Below are 18,352 nucleotides of genomic sequence, written 5' to 3'. Positions count from 1 at the left end.
ACATAACCTGTACTTGCATCTGTTCTTCTTTTCAGTGGTGCAAGCCTGGATACAATGAGCGGGTTGCATCAGGAAGTGCCAAATCACATATGCGGACCAATGATCCGCTTTGGCAACCCCTAGCGGGAGCCACGTACGTTCTGACATCATGCTGAACAATATCATGAGGGAACTTGATGTTATCTGAGCATTAATGTCTCGTATACAAACATACCAAGAAGTGTTTAAGTTATCCAGTGTTAGGAGGCTAATAGGGAAGTGGACAGGGAGATACTTGTGCCATTTGTATTAAACGATGAATAAAAGGTTGAGTCTGACCTGCTGAAGAGGAGTCAAGGTCGCAGTGCTTTTAAGCCTTTTACGCTTGCGTTAGCTGTTTTGCAGCAGAGGGATTTATAACATAAATTTTGCATACTGTTTTTTTTGTGTGTGTGTCTGGCCACTGTCCATCTTCATCAGTGAGGTAAGAGAAAGGAAAAAAAATGTTTGACATTTATGTTCTTTAGGCTAATGTTGTCGTGTAGTACTGAAACATATGATACCCAGTGCACCTTCATACCTAACTGAGCGAGTGTAGTGAGGCACTGACCGAGGCATGGTAAAATAGACTGAATAACGAAGCTGTGAATTAAGAATGGTCCAAACCTCCATCAGGGGTGTGTGTGTATGTATGGGGTTGGTGGTTTGTGCCATGCCAATGATGTAGATTTATCAAACGCTGGCCTGAGGGACGTGCATCAGCAACATTCAGAGCACATCAGCATCGTCTGAGACGGCAAATCCCTTCCTCCACACATCACCCCACAAACGTTTGGAGGTTTTAAAAAAAAAAAAAACTATGACGTTACATCAGTGCTTTACAACAAATATGCAATTTCTTTAATAATTCGGTGATATCACAATAGCAATTACCTGCATTCTGTGCCACTGCAATCAGAAAAACCTAATGAAGAAGCCCTCGGGGAACCAGAGTCCAGAAGATTAGATTTAGAAATTGGAGGAAGGCGAAGCGACTGAACCTCGTAATTGAACGTCTGAATGCCTTCCAGCAAGCGCGGGCGCTGCCGTGTGCTTGGTTTGGTTCCAGAAACGCTAATGTTTACCAGCAAAGATGCATAGGACGTTCAGGAGGGTCGGTTTTAATCAAATGTCCTTGTTTTGTTTTGTTTTGTTTTGCAAGGCTGAGCTGCTTCGGATACTACCGGATGTCAGGAAAGTCTGCCATACAGGGTTATTTATTTATTTTCTTATTTATTTATTTTTGCTATAAACATATTCAAAGTTTACAACTCCAATATCTGAAGAATTGTCAGTTGGAACCATATGATCTCGAATGATTACAAATTTGCGTTTCAGGCCAATTGAAAATGGGGGGTCCAAAGAACGTGCTTCGTAACGGCGTACGTTGATGGTGTACGTGTTTTTGTTTTGGTCATTTCGATTTGATTCACACGTCGGACGCACGTGAAATGTTCTCGAGCATACAGTGTACTGCATGTATAATAAACATGGGACTGGAATGGAATACAGCCTGGATGGATCGACAATCCAGCGCCATGAAAATGTCTATTCTGTGTTGTTGTGAGGACACTCGCTGTTGCATCACACTGTTTACATAAAAATATATTTCTTCCCTCGCTTCCTAGTCCATATCATAGCTTAACACGTGAGAGAACATGGATGATCGAGGACGTTCCTTTAAGACAGCTGAGCGAGTCGGAGTGAAGATCCACTCACCATGGCTTTTTTTTTTTTTTTAAGACTAGGCTGCAAATAATCATGTCACTGATTTGTCATAAACCTGTCAAGGCTTTCTTGGCAGCAGCTGAAAAATGGCCGAAGAGAAATGACACGCAGCCATTTATCATGATCCGAGGACCGGAACGCTCGCTGGACTGGGAATTGTAGCCTTTGGGGAGTGTTTGTGAAGACTCCATGACCTGTCGTAGTCTTTATGTAGAGTCGGTGTACTGAAAAAAATAATAATAATAGTGCAACAGAGCTGATAAACAAAACATTTAGTAATACATTTTGATTGTGGACAAAATAAAACAAATAAACCAAATCCGACAGTTATTAATATTAAAATGTAGTATTTTGAATGCTAATAGTATTTTTTTTTTTATTAAATTAGTAGCCATGAGCTGGTCACTAACGGTGAAGCAAGAGGTAAAAGGTAACTGTTGAATATTTTCCTATAGTGCTGGAGTTATTCAGCCCCACGTGCTCCTTGCTACCTCTGTGTTTTAAGCCTTTTAGTTTCCCCTTTGAGAAGTAATGCATGCTCTATAATGTGATTATGAGCCTCAGTTCCTGTAGTTCTCTGCGTTTGGCCATTAGCTTGGCCATCCTGACTCCCATAGTAATACGTTATATTGCGCTGGAAGCTTTAGTCTCAGCACCTGTCGAAAGGAAAAAAAGTTCCTTGCGTAACTGCTGGGATTATTACTGCTACTGAATGCTGTCTTTAGACACAAGTTCAGACCAGCTAATCTACATATTGGTTTTGGGAGCGAGGAGGAAACCCACACGGACTGACCCGGCTTGGCTTGGCTTGGCCACACACTCTGATCATTGCGCAGCTTCTCATGTGTTCTTTGTAATTAGTCTTGTTATGTCTGACTAGTCAGTGTTTGTAGCCCCTTCTGATGTTCGCCATGGTTTCTACTCTAATTCTAGTTGGTCAGTTCCCCCACACAGGCCAGACTTCAGTTCCTTTTGCTTGTTGGTCATGTGGCAGTGAACTTCTCATTGTTCTGACAGAAAACATTCCCGTTCAACACTTGCAAGTCCTCTGTATTGTGTTAAACGGCGCGTTTGCCGTTTTGTATGGGCATGGTTACGTAGTCGGTTTGCACTAGCATTTAGGCACTATGTTCCGTTTGAATGGGAATATGAATTAATATATAGATATTAATATATAAATATTCGAAAGTATTCATGAATGAAAAGCATCCTAATAATAATAATAAGTATCCTAACGCTCTTACAGTCTCTCACTCTCTCTGATTGCCTGCGACTCCTGCCAAGCACATTGTAGCCAGACTTCTTTTGTGCCTGAAGTCGCACCGAAGTCTGTGCTGGCGTATGACGCACGTATAACCTCTGACATGTCGCTGGCCGTGAATCACTATTACAGAATTACCCGAGTGCCTCACAGCAGCTCAGGAACATCATATTATAGAGCACTTTTCCTCTCCTGACTCATTAAAAAATAAAATAAAATCCTACGCACTGTTGGATATCAAAAGTGGAACGGGTGGAAAATGCACCTTAATGACCCACTTTCTCCTCCCATCTTTCTTCCTCCTTCTCCCCTTTCCTGCACCTCCATAATTCTACCCACCTGGTGTGCTTTTCAGAGATTTCAAATACTGTGTTCTCATTCCTCCTCATCGTCCTCATCCTCCTCCTCCTCTTCTTCTGTCAAGGAATCATGGCTGCTTCTTTCATCCTGGTCTCTGGTTCTCACACAATCTTATATTATTCTCTCTTTTTCCCCCTTCCCTGTCTGTTTAAACACTCTGGAAGATTCCAGAAATTTGATGTGATGAGTTTTAGAAGCTTCTGGTTGGCAAGTTGTCATAACAAGGGTTAATTGGGTAGTGCGCCTGTGGCTGTATTTAAGGGCCTACCTTTAAAGTCAGTGTCTTTTTGTCCTTGATATCATGGAAAAAAGCCAACCAGCTCAACCAAGACCTCAGAAACAAAACTGTGGAGCTACAAGCCTCTGTGGACCACACGGATACTACAGATCGTTCAGGAATTCCAAAAGTTTCTGAACCCCAGACAACAACAAAGGGGCTGGTGAAGGAGTTGGAGGCATCCGGTTCCAAAGTATGTACTGGGCATCCACCACTGAGAGTCCAACATCACCTCAAAGAACACAACAAAGATGCTTTTCCTCCAAGACCAGCGTGAAGGTCCGAATAGCACCATCCCAACTGTGAAGCATGGTGGTGGCGGTATCATGTTATGGAAACATGTTTGGTGCACTTCTGAAAACAGATGGTGCCACGAGGACGGAGGATGATCCTGAAATACGGAGGTCAGAAAGACAGTGAAGTATTCGAGCGGCCATCACAAAGCCCTGACCTGAATCCCAGAGATGACTTGTGGACTGAACTGAAAAAGTGTGTCTGAGCGAGGAGGCCCCCAAACCTGACTGAATTACACCAGCTCTGTCAGGAGGAAAGGGAGAACGTTCCAGAACAGTACTGTGAGAAGCTTTGCGGAAGGATACAAGAAGAGTTTAAAAGGCAAGGGCACTAAAAATTAAGAAAGTGCATGTGAGCTGTGATCGATTGATTGACAGAGCTGCCGTGTTGACGGTGAAAATGCAGACGAGATTGTAAAGGTGACTTTATTTTTTGGCCGAGTCGCGAGTAGCGAGGCGTGGTGGGAACGCTACCGGTAGAAGTACACCTTTCAATTTTGGCTTTTACTAATTACTAATTTGAATTTGTATTGAGTCCAAGAAAGTAGCAGTAGGAAGCTAATTATGAAGACGTTGAGTCAGGATTTAATATCCAAAATGGCTTGTTTTTGGAAAGCAGTAACCAAGGATTAAGACGGATACTTTGAGGAAATCATTTTATCATTTAATAACTTTTGTCTGCCAAAAAACCAATGATAATCAGTACTCCTGTATGTGTGTGTGTGTGTGTGTGTGTGTGTGTGTGTGTGTGTGTGTGTGTTTTAAATAGGCGAAACCCTATGATAAGAAGGCTAACATCTTAATTTAATGGCACTCTGGAACTATTGAAACTAGAATAGATTTATCGTTATTTATTTCTTTATTTTAACTTGAAGCAGAATGATACGTGGTTTATACCGCTCTGATTGACGGATTTGTCTCGTGTACCAAAACCAGACAATAAACAAATAAGTGGATAGGTAATGTGAAGAAGCTTTGAATCAGCATGTAATACTAGCCTAATACAGCGAGAACATATTTCAGCTTGACTGTCATGAATATTATTTCACCAGTTTAACAATATGGCTTCCACACAAACGAATCGGCTTAGTCGCGTTAATGAATTCATTAGCAGGTGGGAAGCGATGATTCAGCAGATTGTGCTGTAGCGACAGTGCAAGATGCCAGGAAGCGTACCGTGGATACGCCAAGCACTCGGTCATCTAGGCTTTGCAGCTCACTTTAAGTAGGTGGAGGTCATAAATTACTGTAATAGTAAACATGCCATATAATACACTTCCATCCCTGACAGGAGCACGGTCCCGTCGATGATGAAGCTCCCTCCTGCAGGTCCCTCCTGGCTTTCTTTGGGCTCTTACGGATTACTCCTGATCACATGGTTTAGAAGGCTGTTTATATAGTTAACGTTGTGCGTCCACGCTGTCGAAAAGACCACCTGCCGATTCGTATCGAGTGTTAAACGCCTTTGCGAAGTAAAATAGTGAAATTATGGAAAGTGGAATGCGATACAGTTGTGCCCAAAAGTTTGCACACCCCTTGTGGAATCTGCTAAATCTTTAATACTGTTCAAATAAGACGGATCATAAAAATCCCGTGTTGTTTTTTTTAAAATTTAGTCCTGTCCTGAATAAGCTATTTCACATAACAAATGTTTACATATCGTCCACAAGACAAGATCATAGCTGAATTTATAGTTCAAAAGTTCGATTCTTAATACTGTGGTGGTGTTGTTTTATTTTTCTTATTCCAGCGAGCAGAACGTTACGGTACTGTAATCTACATTTAGAGCTTAACAAGTGACCTCCACTTCTCCAAGGTTACTTAAAATGGTTGAAGCTTCAAGTGCTGTTAAGTCAGCATGTAAATAAACACGGATATTGATTGGCCGTGGGCGCTTCTGTCGCGTGTTCGGCCTGGATGCTGGTCAGCTTCCGTATAGAGCCTTATACCAAGTTTAGCTCAGAGTTTGCAGATGGAGCATATTATTATTATTATTATTATTATTATTATTATTATTATTTATTTTTTACATTATTAAAGAGTGTCTTTTCAGATGACCGGCTCATCTCTTATTCTCTTTCTCTCTCTCTCTCTCTCTCTCTCATGTTACCATGTGGCTTGCAACCTGATTCTGTTTGTAGACAACAAGAGAAGTTAGGCTTATTTCATTTCCTAAGTTTCTCTCTCTCTCTCTCTCTCTGTCGTTCTTTTGCTTTTTGTTGTCAGAGTAGAATTTCTGAGAGCTGTCAACGATTCCAATCGTCCCCAGCATCTCTCCCACCCTCTGGTTCCTTCCTCCACTCACCATAATTCACTCCATTTTGTGTGTTTTTCTGAAATAATGTATTCCCATTTCTCCACCTCCTCCTTCCACCCTCTCCCTGTTCTTTTCCTTGTCTCAAGATATAGCGACTTTCTCCTTTCATGCCCGTCTCCTGTTTCTCCCACGTTATGTATCATTCCCTCTTTTCTTCTCTCACGATCATCTACAGATGTGCACCGTGTTTATCGGCGCTGCATCAGAAATCTGAAAGATTTGGAAATGAAACCGCGTTTGGTTTAGAAGAGGGAGGAGAGGGGAACGAGGGGAAAGTGAGCATGTGACAAAACCATGTACAGATGATATCTATTACACCTTTTCAGAAGATCTGGGGTTTATCCTTGAGGTTCACTTTTCTTTCGCAGTCGCTGCTTCTGTATGAATACGGTGTGAAGGGTTAAAGATGATTAATATTTACCTGAGCTACAAAACTTAAATGATACAAAGATGTGATGTGTGCATTGATTTGAATTAAGAACCATCTCTCTCTGTCTCTCTCTCTGTCTCTCTCTCTGTCTCTCTCTCTCAGGTTCCCTGTCGCTGGGCGTGTTCCTTGTGTCAGTCGGTCTAACCGTGTGTATTGTTTGGCTCGTGGCGCTCTGCGGCGTCTGTGGATGGTGCCAACGCAGACTGGTGAGTGATGTCACTTCCTGTTTCACGGTAAACCCTAAATAGGTGACGGCTTATTTTAACACCGTCTTGACTTGACTAGCTGTATCATACAGGCTAGCTCCATAGGCCTGTTCAACGACAGGTAAATGAACATGGAACCTGGAAATGGTTTACAGCATGGAAGTGGAAACAGCAGGGTGGATTTGTTTGTTTATTTGTTTATTTTATTTATTTTTTTTATAATTTTTTGGGAATAGGCACTTTTTTATTAATTTCATTAACAGTAATGAACTGAATGGGGAGGGGTGGGGGAAATCACACTCTAGATGGATGATTAACAAGTAGAGGAAATGAGAAAAGAGGAGAAGAAGAGAAAGGGGGAGGAGAGAAGCAGACGGGTGGACTGTAGGTGGCTTAAATGAACACAGGCTTTAATTACATTCGGTAATTGGGCTCTGGTCCATATCCACACCCTGCAGGCACCTAGCAGCTTCCTATTATTACAGAGTATAGGATTACCCTCTCTCTCTCCCTCTCCCTCTCCCCCTCCCTCTCCCTCCCCCTCTCTCCCCTCCCTCTCCCCCACTCCCTCTCTCTCTCTCTCTCTCTCTCTCTCTCTTGCCCCCTCTCTCTCTCTCCCTCTCCCCCCCCCCCCCACATCACTGCCTGATTGGCATCGCCGAGTGGCAGGCAACAAGGGCGTATAAGGCAACCTTGTACTTTTAACCTATGACATCACCGCCATACTTCACCTCCTGCTTCGCTCTCTGCAGTACCTCGGGAATTGAGGAGGACATAAACAATCCTTTTGTCCAGCAGCGACAAACTGGCTGATCGTCCTGATTTTTTTCCAAGCGACAGATGATCTTGGGTCAACGAGAGCTTCGATTTAAAAGCAAATAAATTCGAGCTCCGCCTTCATCTCCTGTCAGGAGGTAAATCTGATCAAGCTCCTCAACTAATTCCCTCCTACTGGATCCTCTCTTAAAATCTTTTTTAAAAAACCCAAAGAAACTACGTGATTACACGATTACATTTTTTTCCCCCTCATGTTTTTTTTAAAAACTAAACCTGATTGTAGACGTTGTTATTTTTAGGCCAGTTTATCACTCTCTCACTTAACATGCTACGAATGGCATTTCCCTGACTGCTTTTGTAGACTCCATTGTTAGCACCTACAAGAAATAAATCAGGGCAATGAACGTGCACGGTAATAAATACGTGTGTCATGTTACACCATTTAAGCACTGGCGCGGAAGCCCTTGCGGCCAAGTACTCATCACTTTTTTTTTCTTTTCATAATGTCGTGTTAACGTACTGTAGGAGGTTAGGAGGAGGATAGTTTCCAAAAGTACTGCAAGTATCTGAATTGCTCTGCAGTTCTGATTAGCGCAGCATTGTTTACGTATACTGTACGTGTCCGTCTCCAGCACAGTTCCCATAACATCTGGATACTGTTGTATGCATGTTTATATTATATTGGATTGATAGGAAAACTTTCGACGCAGAAAATGAACAAGACCTTAAACCAGAACTGTTTAGATGCACATTATGTGAAACTGTGAAACTTTAACTATGGAAAAGACCACTAGTTGACAAGTCCATGCCTAGTATCGAGCTAGTAAAAATCAATAGATATTCAACCCCTTATATAGGTGATATCTGTCTTCCAAATACCAAAAGTGTATAGACTGGTGGTGAGGAACAGGTTTGACACGCTAAGATGCGTGTACACGTGCGTGTTCTCACGTCTTTTGTCTTTGCTAGTTTGCATGGCTCAATCAAACATTGCTATGGGCTGCGTGCGAGTTCGTACCTTAGCGTTGTTATATTTTCGAATCTGATTTTCCCAAAGGTGTGCGGCTTTTCTGTATTGTAACATATTACATTTAACATACGGTATTGTTTCTATAGTAACAGCTCGTACATGGGGAATACGTGATTAACGTTTAACACGTAACTTGGAACATTAACCAAAACCAAAAGAACCACAAGCGTATTTTGAAGCGTGAAGCGTCCCTCCTGACAGCCTTGACCTGCATGATCTTTCGCACAAGATGGAACACAAGAACCGAAAACTGAATTTCTGTCTTGTGCTCTTGACTTTTTCACCAGACAGTTGTATGGCTTTCTGTCCTCTTGTTTGTTGAGGAAGTAAACGGTCCGCTTTAATAAACCGAGGCCTGTTTGCGGTTTCACACATGAGGAAAAGCATGTCTCTCTTGCTGTCTCACTGCTTAGGCGGCTGGTCTCAAAGGGTTAAATCTTGATGGACAGGAAGAGGACAGACCCCGCGGGGGCTATGACTGAGTGGGACTGCACGGTTTTCAGTGTCTCCGACAGTGAAAGCATCTGTGCTCTTCTCAGCATTTCTTCTCTAGCCTCCATCTCTCTCTCTCTCTCTCTCTCTCTCTCCCCCCCGTGTCTGACATGTTAATTCGCTGGCCTCTCTCGTTGTTCTCTTATTATTGCAAATTCTGTAAACCCATTCATCCGGTCATTTTCATGTCTCTCCGTCTCTCCTCCTCCTACTCTCTCGTTCTCTCCACAGTCTGTCTCTCTCTCTCCCCCGCTGAGAGATTTCTTCCCCCGCTGAGTTTTCTTCTTCCCCGCTCTCTCGTCTCCGCATTCTGCGATTCCTCCTGGTTTTTGGTGAAGCCGACTGAGTGTTTAATCAGAACTACTATGCATCTGATGGAAAACCACAAGTGCCTCTCTCTCTCTCACTCTCTCTCTCTCTCTCTCTTTCAAAAAAAAACCCCCAAAAATCCCTGTGAGGCTGAGAGGGTGAGTGTTTACTCATTTGCATTAATCCAAGGATATGATGGTCAAAGCTGTCGGTGGTGAATATTCCACAGACTTTACCAGACACTCACAGAATAAGAATTCGCACTGTATTTTTATCTGAATAAAGTATTATAAGACGACCGTCATCTCTCCCTCCCCCTCCTTCCTTTATGAAATATATAAAGCCGTGCAGAAAATCCCAGCTGCCGGAAACGGTGTAAAAATGATGATAAATGAGTCGAACTGGGACAGGGTAAGACTTGCATTTAGTGCCAAAATGCAATCATGTCGCAATCATCTGTCTGTCAGATAACTGATCCTGTGCTTCAGCACCTGTGTACGTTGGAATATTGACCGGAAGTTCAAATCCCAGCACTGCCAAGCGTTAACCTTGACATGTTGCCAGAGCCATATCTCCTAGGGTTGAGCCTGGCCAGTACCTGGATGGGAGACCTCCTGGGAAAACTAAGGTTGCTGCTGGAATGGTATTAGTGAGGCCAGCAGGGGGCGCTCACCCTGTGGTCTGTGTAGGGCCTAATGACCCAGTATAGTGCTGGGGACACTATACTGTAAAAACAGCACTGTCTTTCGGATGAGACGTTAAACTGAGGTCCTGACTCTCTGTGGTCATTATAAATCCCAGGACACTTATGGTAAAGAGTAGGGGAATAACCCCAGTGTCCTGCCCAAATTCCCCCATTGGCCCATATCTATCATCCCCTAATAATCCCCATCTCTGAATTGGCTACATCACTGTCTCCTCTGCACTAATAGCCGGTGTGTGGTGGGAGTTCTGATGCACTATGTCTGCCGTCACATTATCCAGGTGGAGGATGCACACTAGTGGTGGTTCATAAGACCCCCTTACGTGTATGTGTGTGTGTCTGTGTGTGTGTGTGTGTGTGTGTATATATCTCCCACTTCAGTTGAAAAAAAATAAAAAATCTTCTCCTCATTGACGTCTGCGAAAGAAAGCCTTCACTTGATATCTGTACGCACCAATTATTCTCAGATTCGCGGATGCTGTTGTGTGAGGACGCTATAGCAGACGCTGTTTATGAAAAACGCGTATGTGGTTGCGCTACGTGATTCCTAAACAAGAATGCATTTCTCTCTCTCTCTCTCTCTCTCTCTCTCTCTCTCTCACCACCTGTTGTTGAATGATAAATACGTGTGCAGCGCCGTCGCTGCCCTCCGTTGTCAGACGTGGTGTGTTTCTCCATCAGACGGATCATTGCAGAGTAATTTGCGTCCTGGCAGGAAACACATTTCGACACCGCTGCTGGAGTAGTGCGAATGCGCCACTCGTTCCTCGTCCCTCTTCAAATCATTTAACATCTTTTACGCCGTTTCTGGCAGCTGTGATCTTTCAGGGCGCGTCCTCCTGAATTTCCCGCTCTCTAGATGTTCAGTCTTCATCACGTCAAATCTTTGTTACGTAAACGCATATTTAGTCTAGATGATGATGGTGATGAAGTTCTTGACATTATGTGCACCTCCTGTTTATTTAGGTGGCTAGGGTTAGCCAGTCACACCTTTTTAATAGAACATCACCAACAGGACGAGATTTTCCTGACAACTCAAATATACAGTACATCCTGTCATTGTGACATATTTAACGTTCATTACTGACTCTAATAAATTTACTTTCCACGAATAATCAATTGGTCAAATAACCGAGTAACCGATTATTGACAAGTAATACTACTACAATCAGCGCTGCTTATTGACTCACTGTTTTATCTCTCCTCATATCAGTTCCTTTTCATTATAAAAATAGAAGCTGCCTTCAGGAAGTGTTCCTTATTGAGTTGCTTTACAGCTTTATTCAAAATGGAATTACATTATTTTTATTAGTTTAAGCACCCTGGCAGTGATTACAGGCTTTAAATACTGGGGTTATGCTGCTACAATATCTCCAGGCGTAGATTTAGGGATCTTCTAGCATTCCTCTTTGCGGAACCTCTCAAGATGCTGTTGAAAAACCTCCCCAAATAACGACGCTGCCACCACCATGTTTCATGGCACTGAATTGTCCAGGTGATAAAACTTTTTGTTGTCTGGTTTCCTTCAGACATAACATTTCAGGACCTCAGAAAATCGAATCTTGTTTCTCATGGGCTGAGAGTCTTCTAAGAAAGATGGCTGCCTTTCTCACAAGTTCTCCCATCTGTACAGTACCTCTACAGTTCTAAAGTAGCCTTTTAGTGCTGTGAGTCAGAGGATGCTTTGGGGTATTTGTCTTCTCTGTGACTAATGCCCTTCTCCTGCGTTTGCTCACTTTGGCTTGGCAGCTCTAAGACGTCGAGGAAGAAAGCAAGAAGACGCTGTGTTCTTTTAAAGCGGCAGTATTGTTCTGGTTCTCTTTCGTAGGCCTGTGGCTTCATGTTGACTTTGTGAACTTTAAGCATTATGTAGAAACAATTCACTACCAAACCTTAACGTCAGCTGATGATCTGTCACAAGGCATGCAAATTCCCAATCCTCCAGTACCACACTTGCAGGTAGACCCCAGGAGGTCATGTATAATAATTCTAATTTATATGGCCTTCAGGGAGGCGTAATTGGGTCAGCCTCATCTGGGAATACATGAGGGGTTTAGTCAGATTGGGTTTCTTGATTGCTATTGGGTGCCTCCTGTGATGCAATATCAATACGAGCCTAATGTTTATCACAATACAATATTTGATCATATTTACCTTTTTGAATGGATGATTACGAACTCGCGCTTAAATAATATTTACGGTCTGAGAAGCTAAAACTGTGATGTTTACTACATGCAAAGTGTAGACTTGTTTTGGGCATTGGGAAATATGAAGCAAATATGGACCAAAAGTATGCGGACCCCTGACCTATCACGCCCGTATCTGCTTGTTGAACCTCCCATTCCAAAGGCATGGCATTAATAGAGTTATTCCCATCTTTGCGGTTATAATATGCTTCACTCTTCTGATTTTGGAGCGTAGCTGTGGGGATTTGTCCATACAGCAACGAGAGTATTAGTGAGGCCAGGCACTGATGTCAGGCAAGGAGGCCTTGAGGTCACAGCTCTGTGCAGGATGCTCAAGTTCCTCCACACCAAGCTCACTTTGTGAATAAGGGTACTGTGATGCTGGAACAGGTTTGAGCCTTTTAGTTCCAGTGACGGGGAAAAATGTAATGCTACAGCATGCAAAGACATTCTATACAACTGTCTGCAGAAACTGTTGGCCATATATTATTCATATGTATGAATCATTCATAAAAGTAATGTTGGTGCAATAAGCAAGCAACCTCAGTATAGCCCCGCCCACCTGACATTAAAGGGTGTGGGATTCTGATTAAATGCATGGTACCAGTTTAGACATTATACCGCAGAACCAACGTTCACCTGATTTAGAAAGCAGTCACGCATTAGGGCATTCCCTGAGGTTTTGATAAAGTCGCTTTGTTTGCAGAATTTCCATAACTAAGTCTTTCTCCGGCATTGATAACGGAACTGTTCACATGGTACGTTCAGGATCACTAATCCTGACTTTACTCGTTTCTTGCTCGGAGCCAGTTTTCATTCAGGTATCCTTCATGGAGAGAACAACATGACCATTTTTAATCTTGTTGTGAAAACAACAGTTTTATATTTATTTAAAAAACCACAAACAGTCAGAAATTGGTTTTGAGATAGTGAGGGGGAATGGTTAGGCATTGTGTTATCTAGCTAGAGGAAAACATGTCAATGGAAATATCCCAGAGAGAGCGATGTATGTGTGTGTGTGTGTGTGTGTGTGTGTGTGTGTGTGTGTAAGAGAGAAAGGTAATGTAGTGAATGTCTAGGTGAAAAGGGAGTAGATCCCAATAGAGTAGCCGCCATATAACAGCAAATACCAGACAAGGCTGAGATGAAGAAGACTATAACACAAAGTACCTTGTGATAGCAAGATGCTTCATTGGTTTCCTCACTTAGACTACAAATTAAGGCATTGAACATATCAAATTCTACTTCTTTATAACAATGGACGGCCAAGGCAAAGTATCATAGTCAACCTCTATGTCATGCACAACAAGAGTTGCGCAATTGGAGTGAGCAACAAATGGGCAGAAGGCTTGGCTGCTCAGCCCCCTGGAAAGATGACCATAAGCTCCTTAACAGTGTTGTAACAAACAGTAGTTGGCGGTTGGCAAGACTTGTTAATGGCACGAAGAAGTGCTAAACACAGAGGAGCGCAGTACGACTGATTCTCGTAAAAAGCCAGACCCTGATGTATTCTCGGTGGCTGCTTCTTATTCTCTAGGAGATCACATGCTGATTCAGAAAGCGTACGACACTATGGTGAATATGGTTGGCATACGGGTACACAGTTGCCTCCAGGTTGTTATTTAAATAATGTCTTAACCGCAGGTGCAAGGAGTACAGAATGGTGTCGTGGCAGTATATTGCGGAATATTACCAAGTTTGTTAACGGAGATGCGAAGGCAAGTTGCCTGGATCAAACACCAAACTAGTACATGGACAGATCTTTGGTCGCAGAACCACTAGATTGTTACCAAAGAAGACATCTTGGGGCAACAGGAAACCTTTTGGGCATGTGCCTTTTCACACCTTTCGGTTAAGACGAAGCAAAACGGAAGGTTCTACAACTAGTTTTTTATCCTTTTGGAACTAGTGACGTGTTCGCGTGAGCTAGCTCTTTTGCCGAGTACCAACAGCATATAGTCCTTACCTCATCTATGGACTGGGACTTAACTGTGTCCACGCCCCCATGTGAACAGCCCATAAAAGGTTCCCACTACGTCACACTCCGGCCGTTTTCATCAACCCGAGTGACCCAAGCGCGATGGTGATCCTCCGCTAGCACTGATTTTCTTGAGTCTATTCAGTGATTTGAGTCGTTTGAGTGGTTCTAATCCTCCAATAAAAGATTGTTCCTTTACAGAAGATTGATCAATTATATTCTCAATACAGTATTACTACTTTGAGTGTTTCTCATCCTCAATAAAGTACAGCATCGGCACTTATTGTGAGTTCTGTTTGGGGAAATGCTGTCTGGGATATCATGTGATGACGTCAATATACAACCCCCACTTTATCCACAAAAAAAAGCACGCTGGTCTGGAACAAAAGGAAGTACAATAGAACGGAAGGTTATGTGTGTAAACGGCGATGAGTTGATGAGTGTGACGTAGCGGGAACCTTTTATGAGCTGTTTGCATAAGGGCATGGATACTGTTAAATCCCAGTCATGAGGTGAGGTAAGGACTATATGCTGTTGGTACTCAGGAAAGGGAACTAGCTCACACTAGCGACTAGCTCACACATTGGAACAGGCAGCCCCTAGTTCCAAAAGAAAACCACTAGTTGCAGAACCTTCCATTTATCTCCTGCCACTGGACATTGCTCAGATGGTTGCAGTGGTCGTGTCCATGCTTTGTAGCTCTGTGTGCACTTGAAGGAAGGACTTGGTTAGAGTGGAGTTAGATTGGTAATGACATATGAAATCAGCTGTCGCACATACCCTGAACACTGAGCTGTGTGTGTAGACCAGTTAGCACTGAGAGTATTGCTTCATATTAGTCCCCGTGGACTATGTAACGTGGAGCACTCTCTGTGAATATCGGGGCCGAGGCACGGTGTTGCATAATCCCCTGAGCTGGAATCCCTAAAGAGATCCTTACTGAACGGGTCACATCCTTTATGTCTTGTACACTGGAATTGCTGGAAATGAAAGTGTAGTGCAGTAGTACAGGTATATGACATGGATTTGTTGATGCTTCAAAAAAAAAAAAAAAACCTTCCCTCACTCACTTAAGCGGAGATGGATTCGGATGACAAGAGGCCTTGTATACGCACCATGTAACATCGTTATAGCAAATTGAAAAGGCCAAACACACGTAGGGCCTTGTTCTGCCAAATGGGAAGTCTGAAAGTTGCCTAAAAAGATCGTTCACTCATCCGTTCGTTCGATTCGCATTCATAAAATGTGAAGGAGTGTATGTGCGCTGGACATTTTCTTCTTGGAGGAGAGAATCCCTTAATTCTCTTCACTGGAATAGAATAATCCTAAAGGTTTCATATATGAAATCATGGCATGTACAAGTGTCTAATACAATGCTGTGAAATGTGACAAAAGTGTGTGTGTGTGTGTTCGTGTGTGAGCGCGCATGCAAGGCATTTTATATGTGCTTTTATATGAGAAATAATAATTCAATAATAAATTATCAAATTTAAAAAAAAATCTTTCTCCATGTCTGTCTTCCTCTGTAGGGGAAGAGGAATAAGCCAAGTTTGGACACAGCAAGTTCTCCGGACTCGGTGTCGGTACGAGGCCGGGGCGAAAATAAAGCCATCAAGTAAGGTCCTTCTTGAGTGTGGGTGTGTCTTCAAAATCCATCATTGACGTTAGGGACACCATGATAATGCAGCAGCACGGCTCTGTGTTTTTTTTTTTGTTGTTGTTGTTTTTGATCTAATAAAGTCATTTGTATGAAATCTGCACAGTGAATATCGATACGAAGCCCTCACACAGATGATGGGGCTGTGCTTCCATATTTAAACGAGCATTAAATAATTCCATATCAGCAGAACAAGCAGCAATCTGACACTGGGATACACTAAAGATTTGTGTCTATGTAAGGTTGCGTCTTTCAAACGAGCAAAATAGTATGCGCTTTGGAGGATTTTTTTTACCTAAAATAGCAGAATACTGCTATTTATATACAACCCCCAAACCCCCTCCCCTCCCAACCCCCCCACCCCACCCCCCCCCCTCCCGGCAACGTGGTTAACAAATCTTGAACATTGCCATCAGGAACAGCGACTGTGTGAGCAAATTAGCATGACTGGAAAGCATGAATTATGTTTGTACAAGTCTGTTTCCTCAAACCGAAGACGAAATGATCGGAAGGTTTATCAAGGTGAGTAGAAATGATCAGAAAGGTACTTAATATAATAACAAATCTGATTCATGATTCAAAAAAGTTGGTTTCTGTCTCTCTCTCTCTCTCTGCTTACAGTGATCTAGACAGGGACTTTTGGAACAATAATGACAGCAGCAATGTTCAGCAGCGGTGGAGCTCCTACCCTCCTAAAGAGTTCCTCTTGAACATGTCTCCTTATGCTCCATACGGAGACCCACGTCTAACGCCCAAGTAAGTGCCCGTCTGTCTGCGTCTCCGTCCGTCAGCGCAGGGCCGTAGCTAACTCGTACGTAAGCCTTCGTCCTTCTTCTCTAACCGGCTGCTTGTAACTAACTTCACCCTGCCGTTCCGGTCCGACAGTCCGGGTCTACCGCCATGGGCAGCTTTTAATTCAAACACGAGTATAATTTGTTTACGTTGTACTGACAGTACAGTGTTGAGAACCAGACTGACGTCTTTGTTACTTCAGCTAGGAAGAAAGGAATAATACATGGTGGGCCATGGTGTTGTAGGTAAATAATCAATGCTCGGGGTGGTCCGATACAGCCCAACGTGAAGCAGAGTGCCGGTACCACCCCAACAGCACATCCTGAAGTGTGTTTTTCCTTTTATGTCACAGCATTCTCTAAAGACTAACGATCATTCCAGCAAAAAGAGTGGGAGAACTTCATGCCTTGGATGTGTTGGTGGCTTGTTGAGTCTGGAGTAACCCGGTGGTTGTCTCCAGGCTTCCTGTGCAATGTCAAATAACCTTCTTTTCTCAACCAGTCGATTGCATGAATGGGGAACCTGTTGAGTGTTTCTCATTAAGCCCAGTGGTACGGTTCAATTGGGTCTGGATGATGGCAATTCGAACATAACCGTGGGAAAAGACAAGGATCTCCACTGCCTAGAGAGATCTACCTTCCTGCAGGTTTCATCTCCAACCAAAATCACACATCTGTTGTCGTTGATCAAGAACTTCTTAAGGCGATGACGAGATGGTCAGGTAGGCACAATTATGGTTGGAGCTCAAGTCTTCAGGAAGTTAGATCTCCAGGACCATGGTTGGTCTAAACAGAGACTGGCCCACTGGGTGGTGGACATCAGCACCGGCTGCTACCATGACATTACACCCTCCTAAGGGAAGGAAGTCTTGTGCCCAAAACGTTGTATGATAACATGAAAAGTAATGGTGTACTTGAAACATTTTCCAAGGCCATTTGTGTCATCATATACTGTACGCAGTGATTCATTAAAATTTCAAACACGCCATAGTCGAGCAGACTTAATCCCACTTGTCACTGGGCAGACTTAATGCCTATCCAGAGCAAAGCTTGAGGGTTAGCTTCACGTTCCCTCGGCTTGCTGGTTTAATTGCTTAATTGAGGTCGTTATCGGGGAGACGGCGAGAAGGAGAGTCCTGTCTCTCGCCACACTCTCCCGGTAAATCAGCTGCTAATTGAAAGCAGGCTATAATAGATGGAGAACCTTGGCATGGGAAAGGCTGGCGCCACCCCACATCGTCTCCCGAGCGACTTTCTAATTAGAACCTCTGTTCCCCCAACATCTGGAGGCGAACGCTCCGCTCGCACTGCTGACTGAAAAATCCAACGATGTCAATAAACTGGAAGGAAGTTTAATATCATTACATTTCCACATTTCTCCGTATTGCAAACTGGAAGTCGTGTTATCTAGTTATTTAGTCTAATTATTTCGGCTGGTTAGGGAACGAAATGTTTGTTTTTTTAAATTGCACATCGTGTATCATTTTAAGAATGATAAACATTCTTTCACGCACACACTTAGGGATAACCGCGAAACAG

At 43.1% G+C, this 18,352-nt stretch overlaps 1 protein-coding gene across 1 annotated transcript in view; it reads left to right on the top strand.

The window, feature by feature from the left end:
• syt7b (synaptotagmin VIIb) overlaps positions 1-18,352 on the top strand; it is an 85,230-nt gene that overhangs the window by 32,138 nt on the left and 34,740 nt on the right. The window contains exons 2-4 of the mRNA XM_053634328.1: positions 6,787-6,890; positions 15,895-15,980; positions 16,644-16,778. Of these exons, the coding sequence (XP_053490303.1) occupies positions 6,787-6,890; positions 15,895-15,980; positions 16,644-16,778 (325 nt within the window). The remainder of the gene's footprint in view (positions 1-6,786; positions 6,891-15,894; positions 15,981-16,643; positions 16,779-18,352) is intronic.

The sequence above is a fragment of the Ictalurus furcatus genome, chromosome 10 (assembly GCF_023375685.1).
Source record: "Ictalurus furcatus strain D&B chromosome 10, Billie_1.0, whole genome shotgun sequence".
NCBI classification, from domain to species: Eukaryota; Metazoa; Chordata; class Actinopteri; order Siluriformes; family Ictaluridae; genus Ictalurus; species Ictalurus furcatus.
Note: the sequence above shows the minus strand (reverse complement) of the source record. Positions and strands in the feature narration are given on the sequence as shown.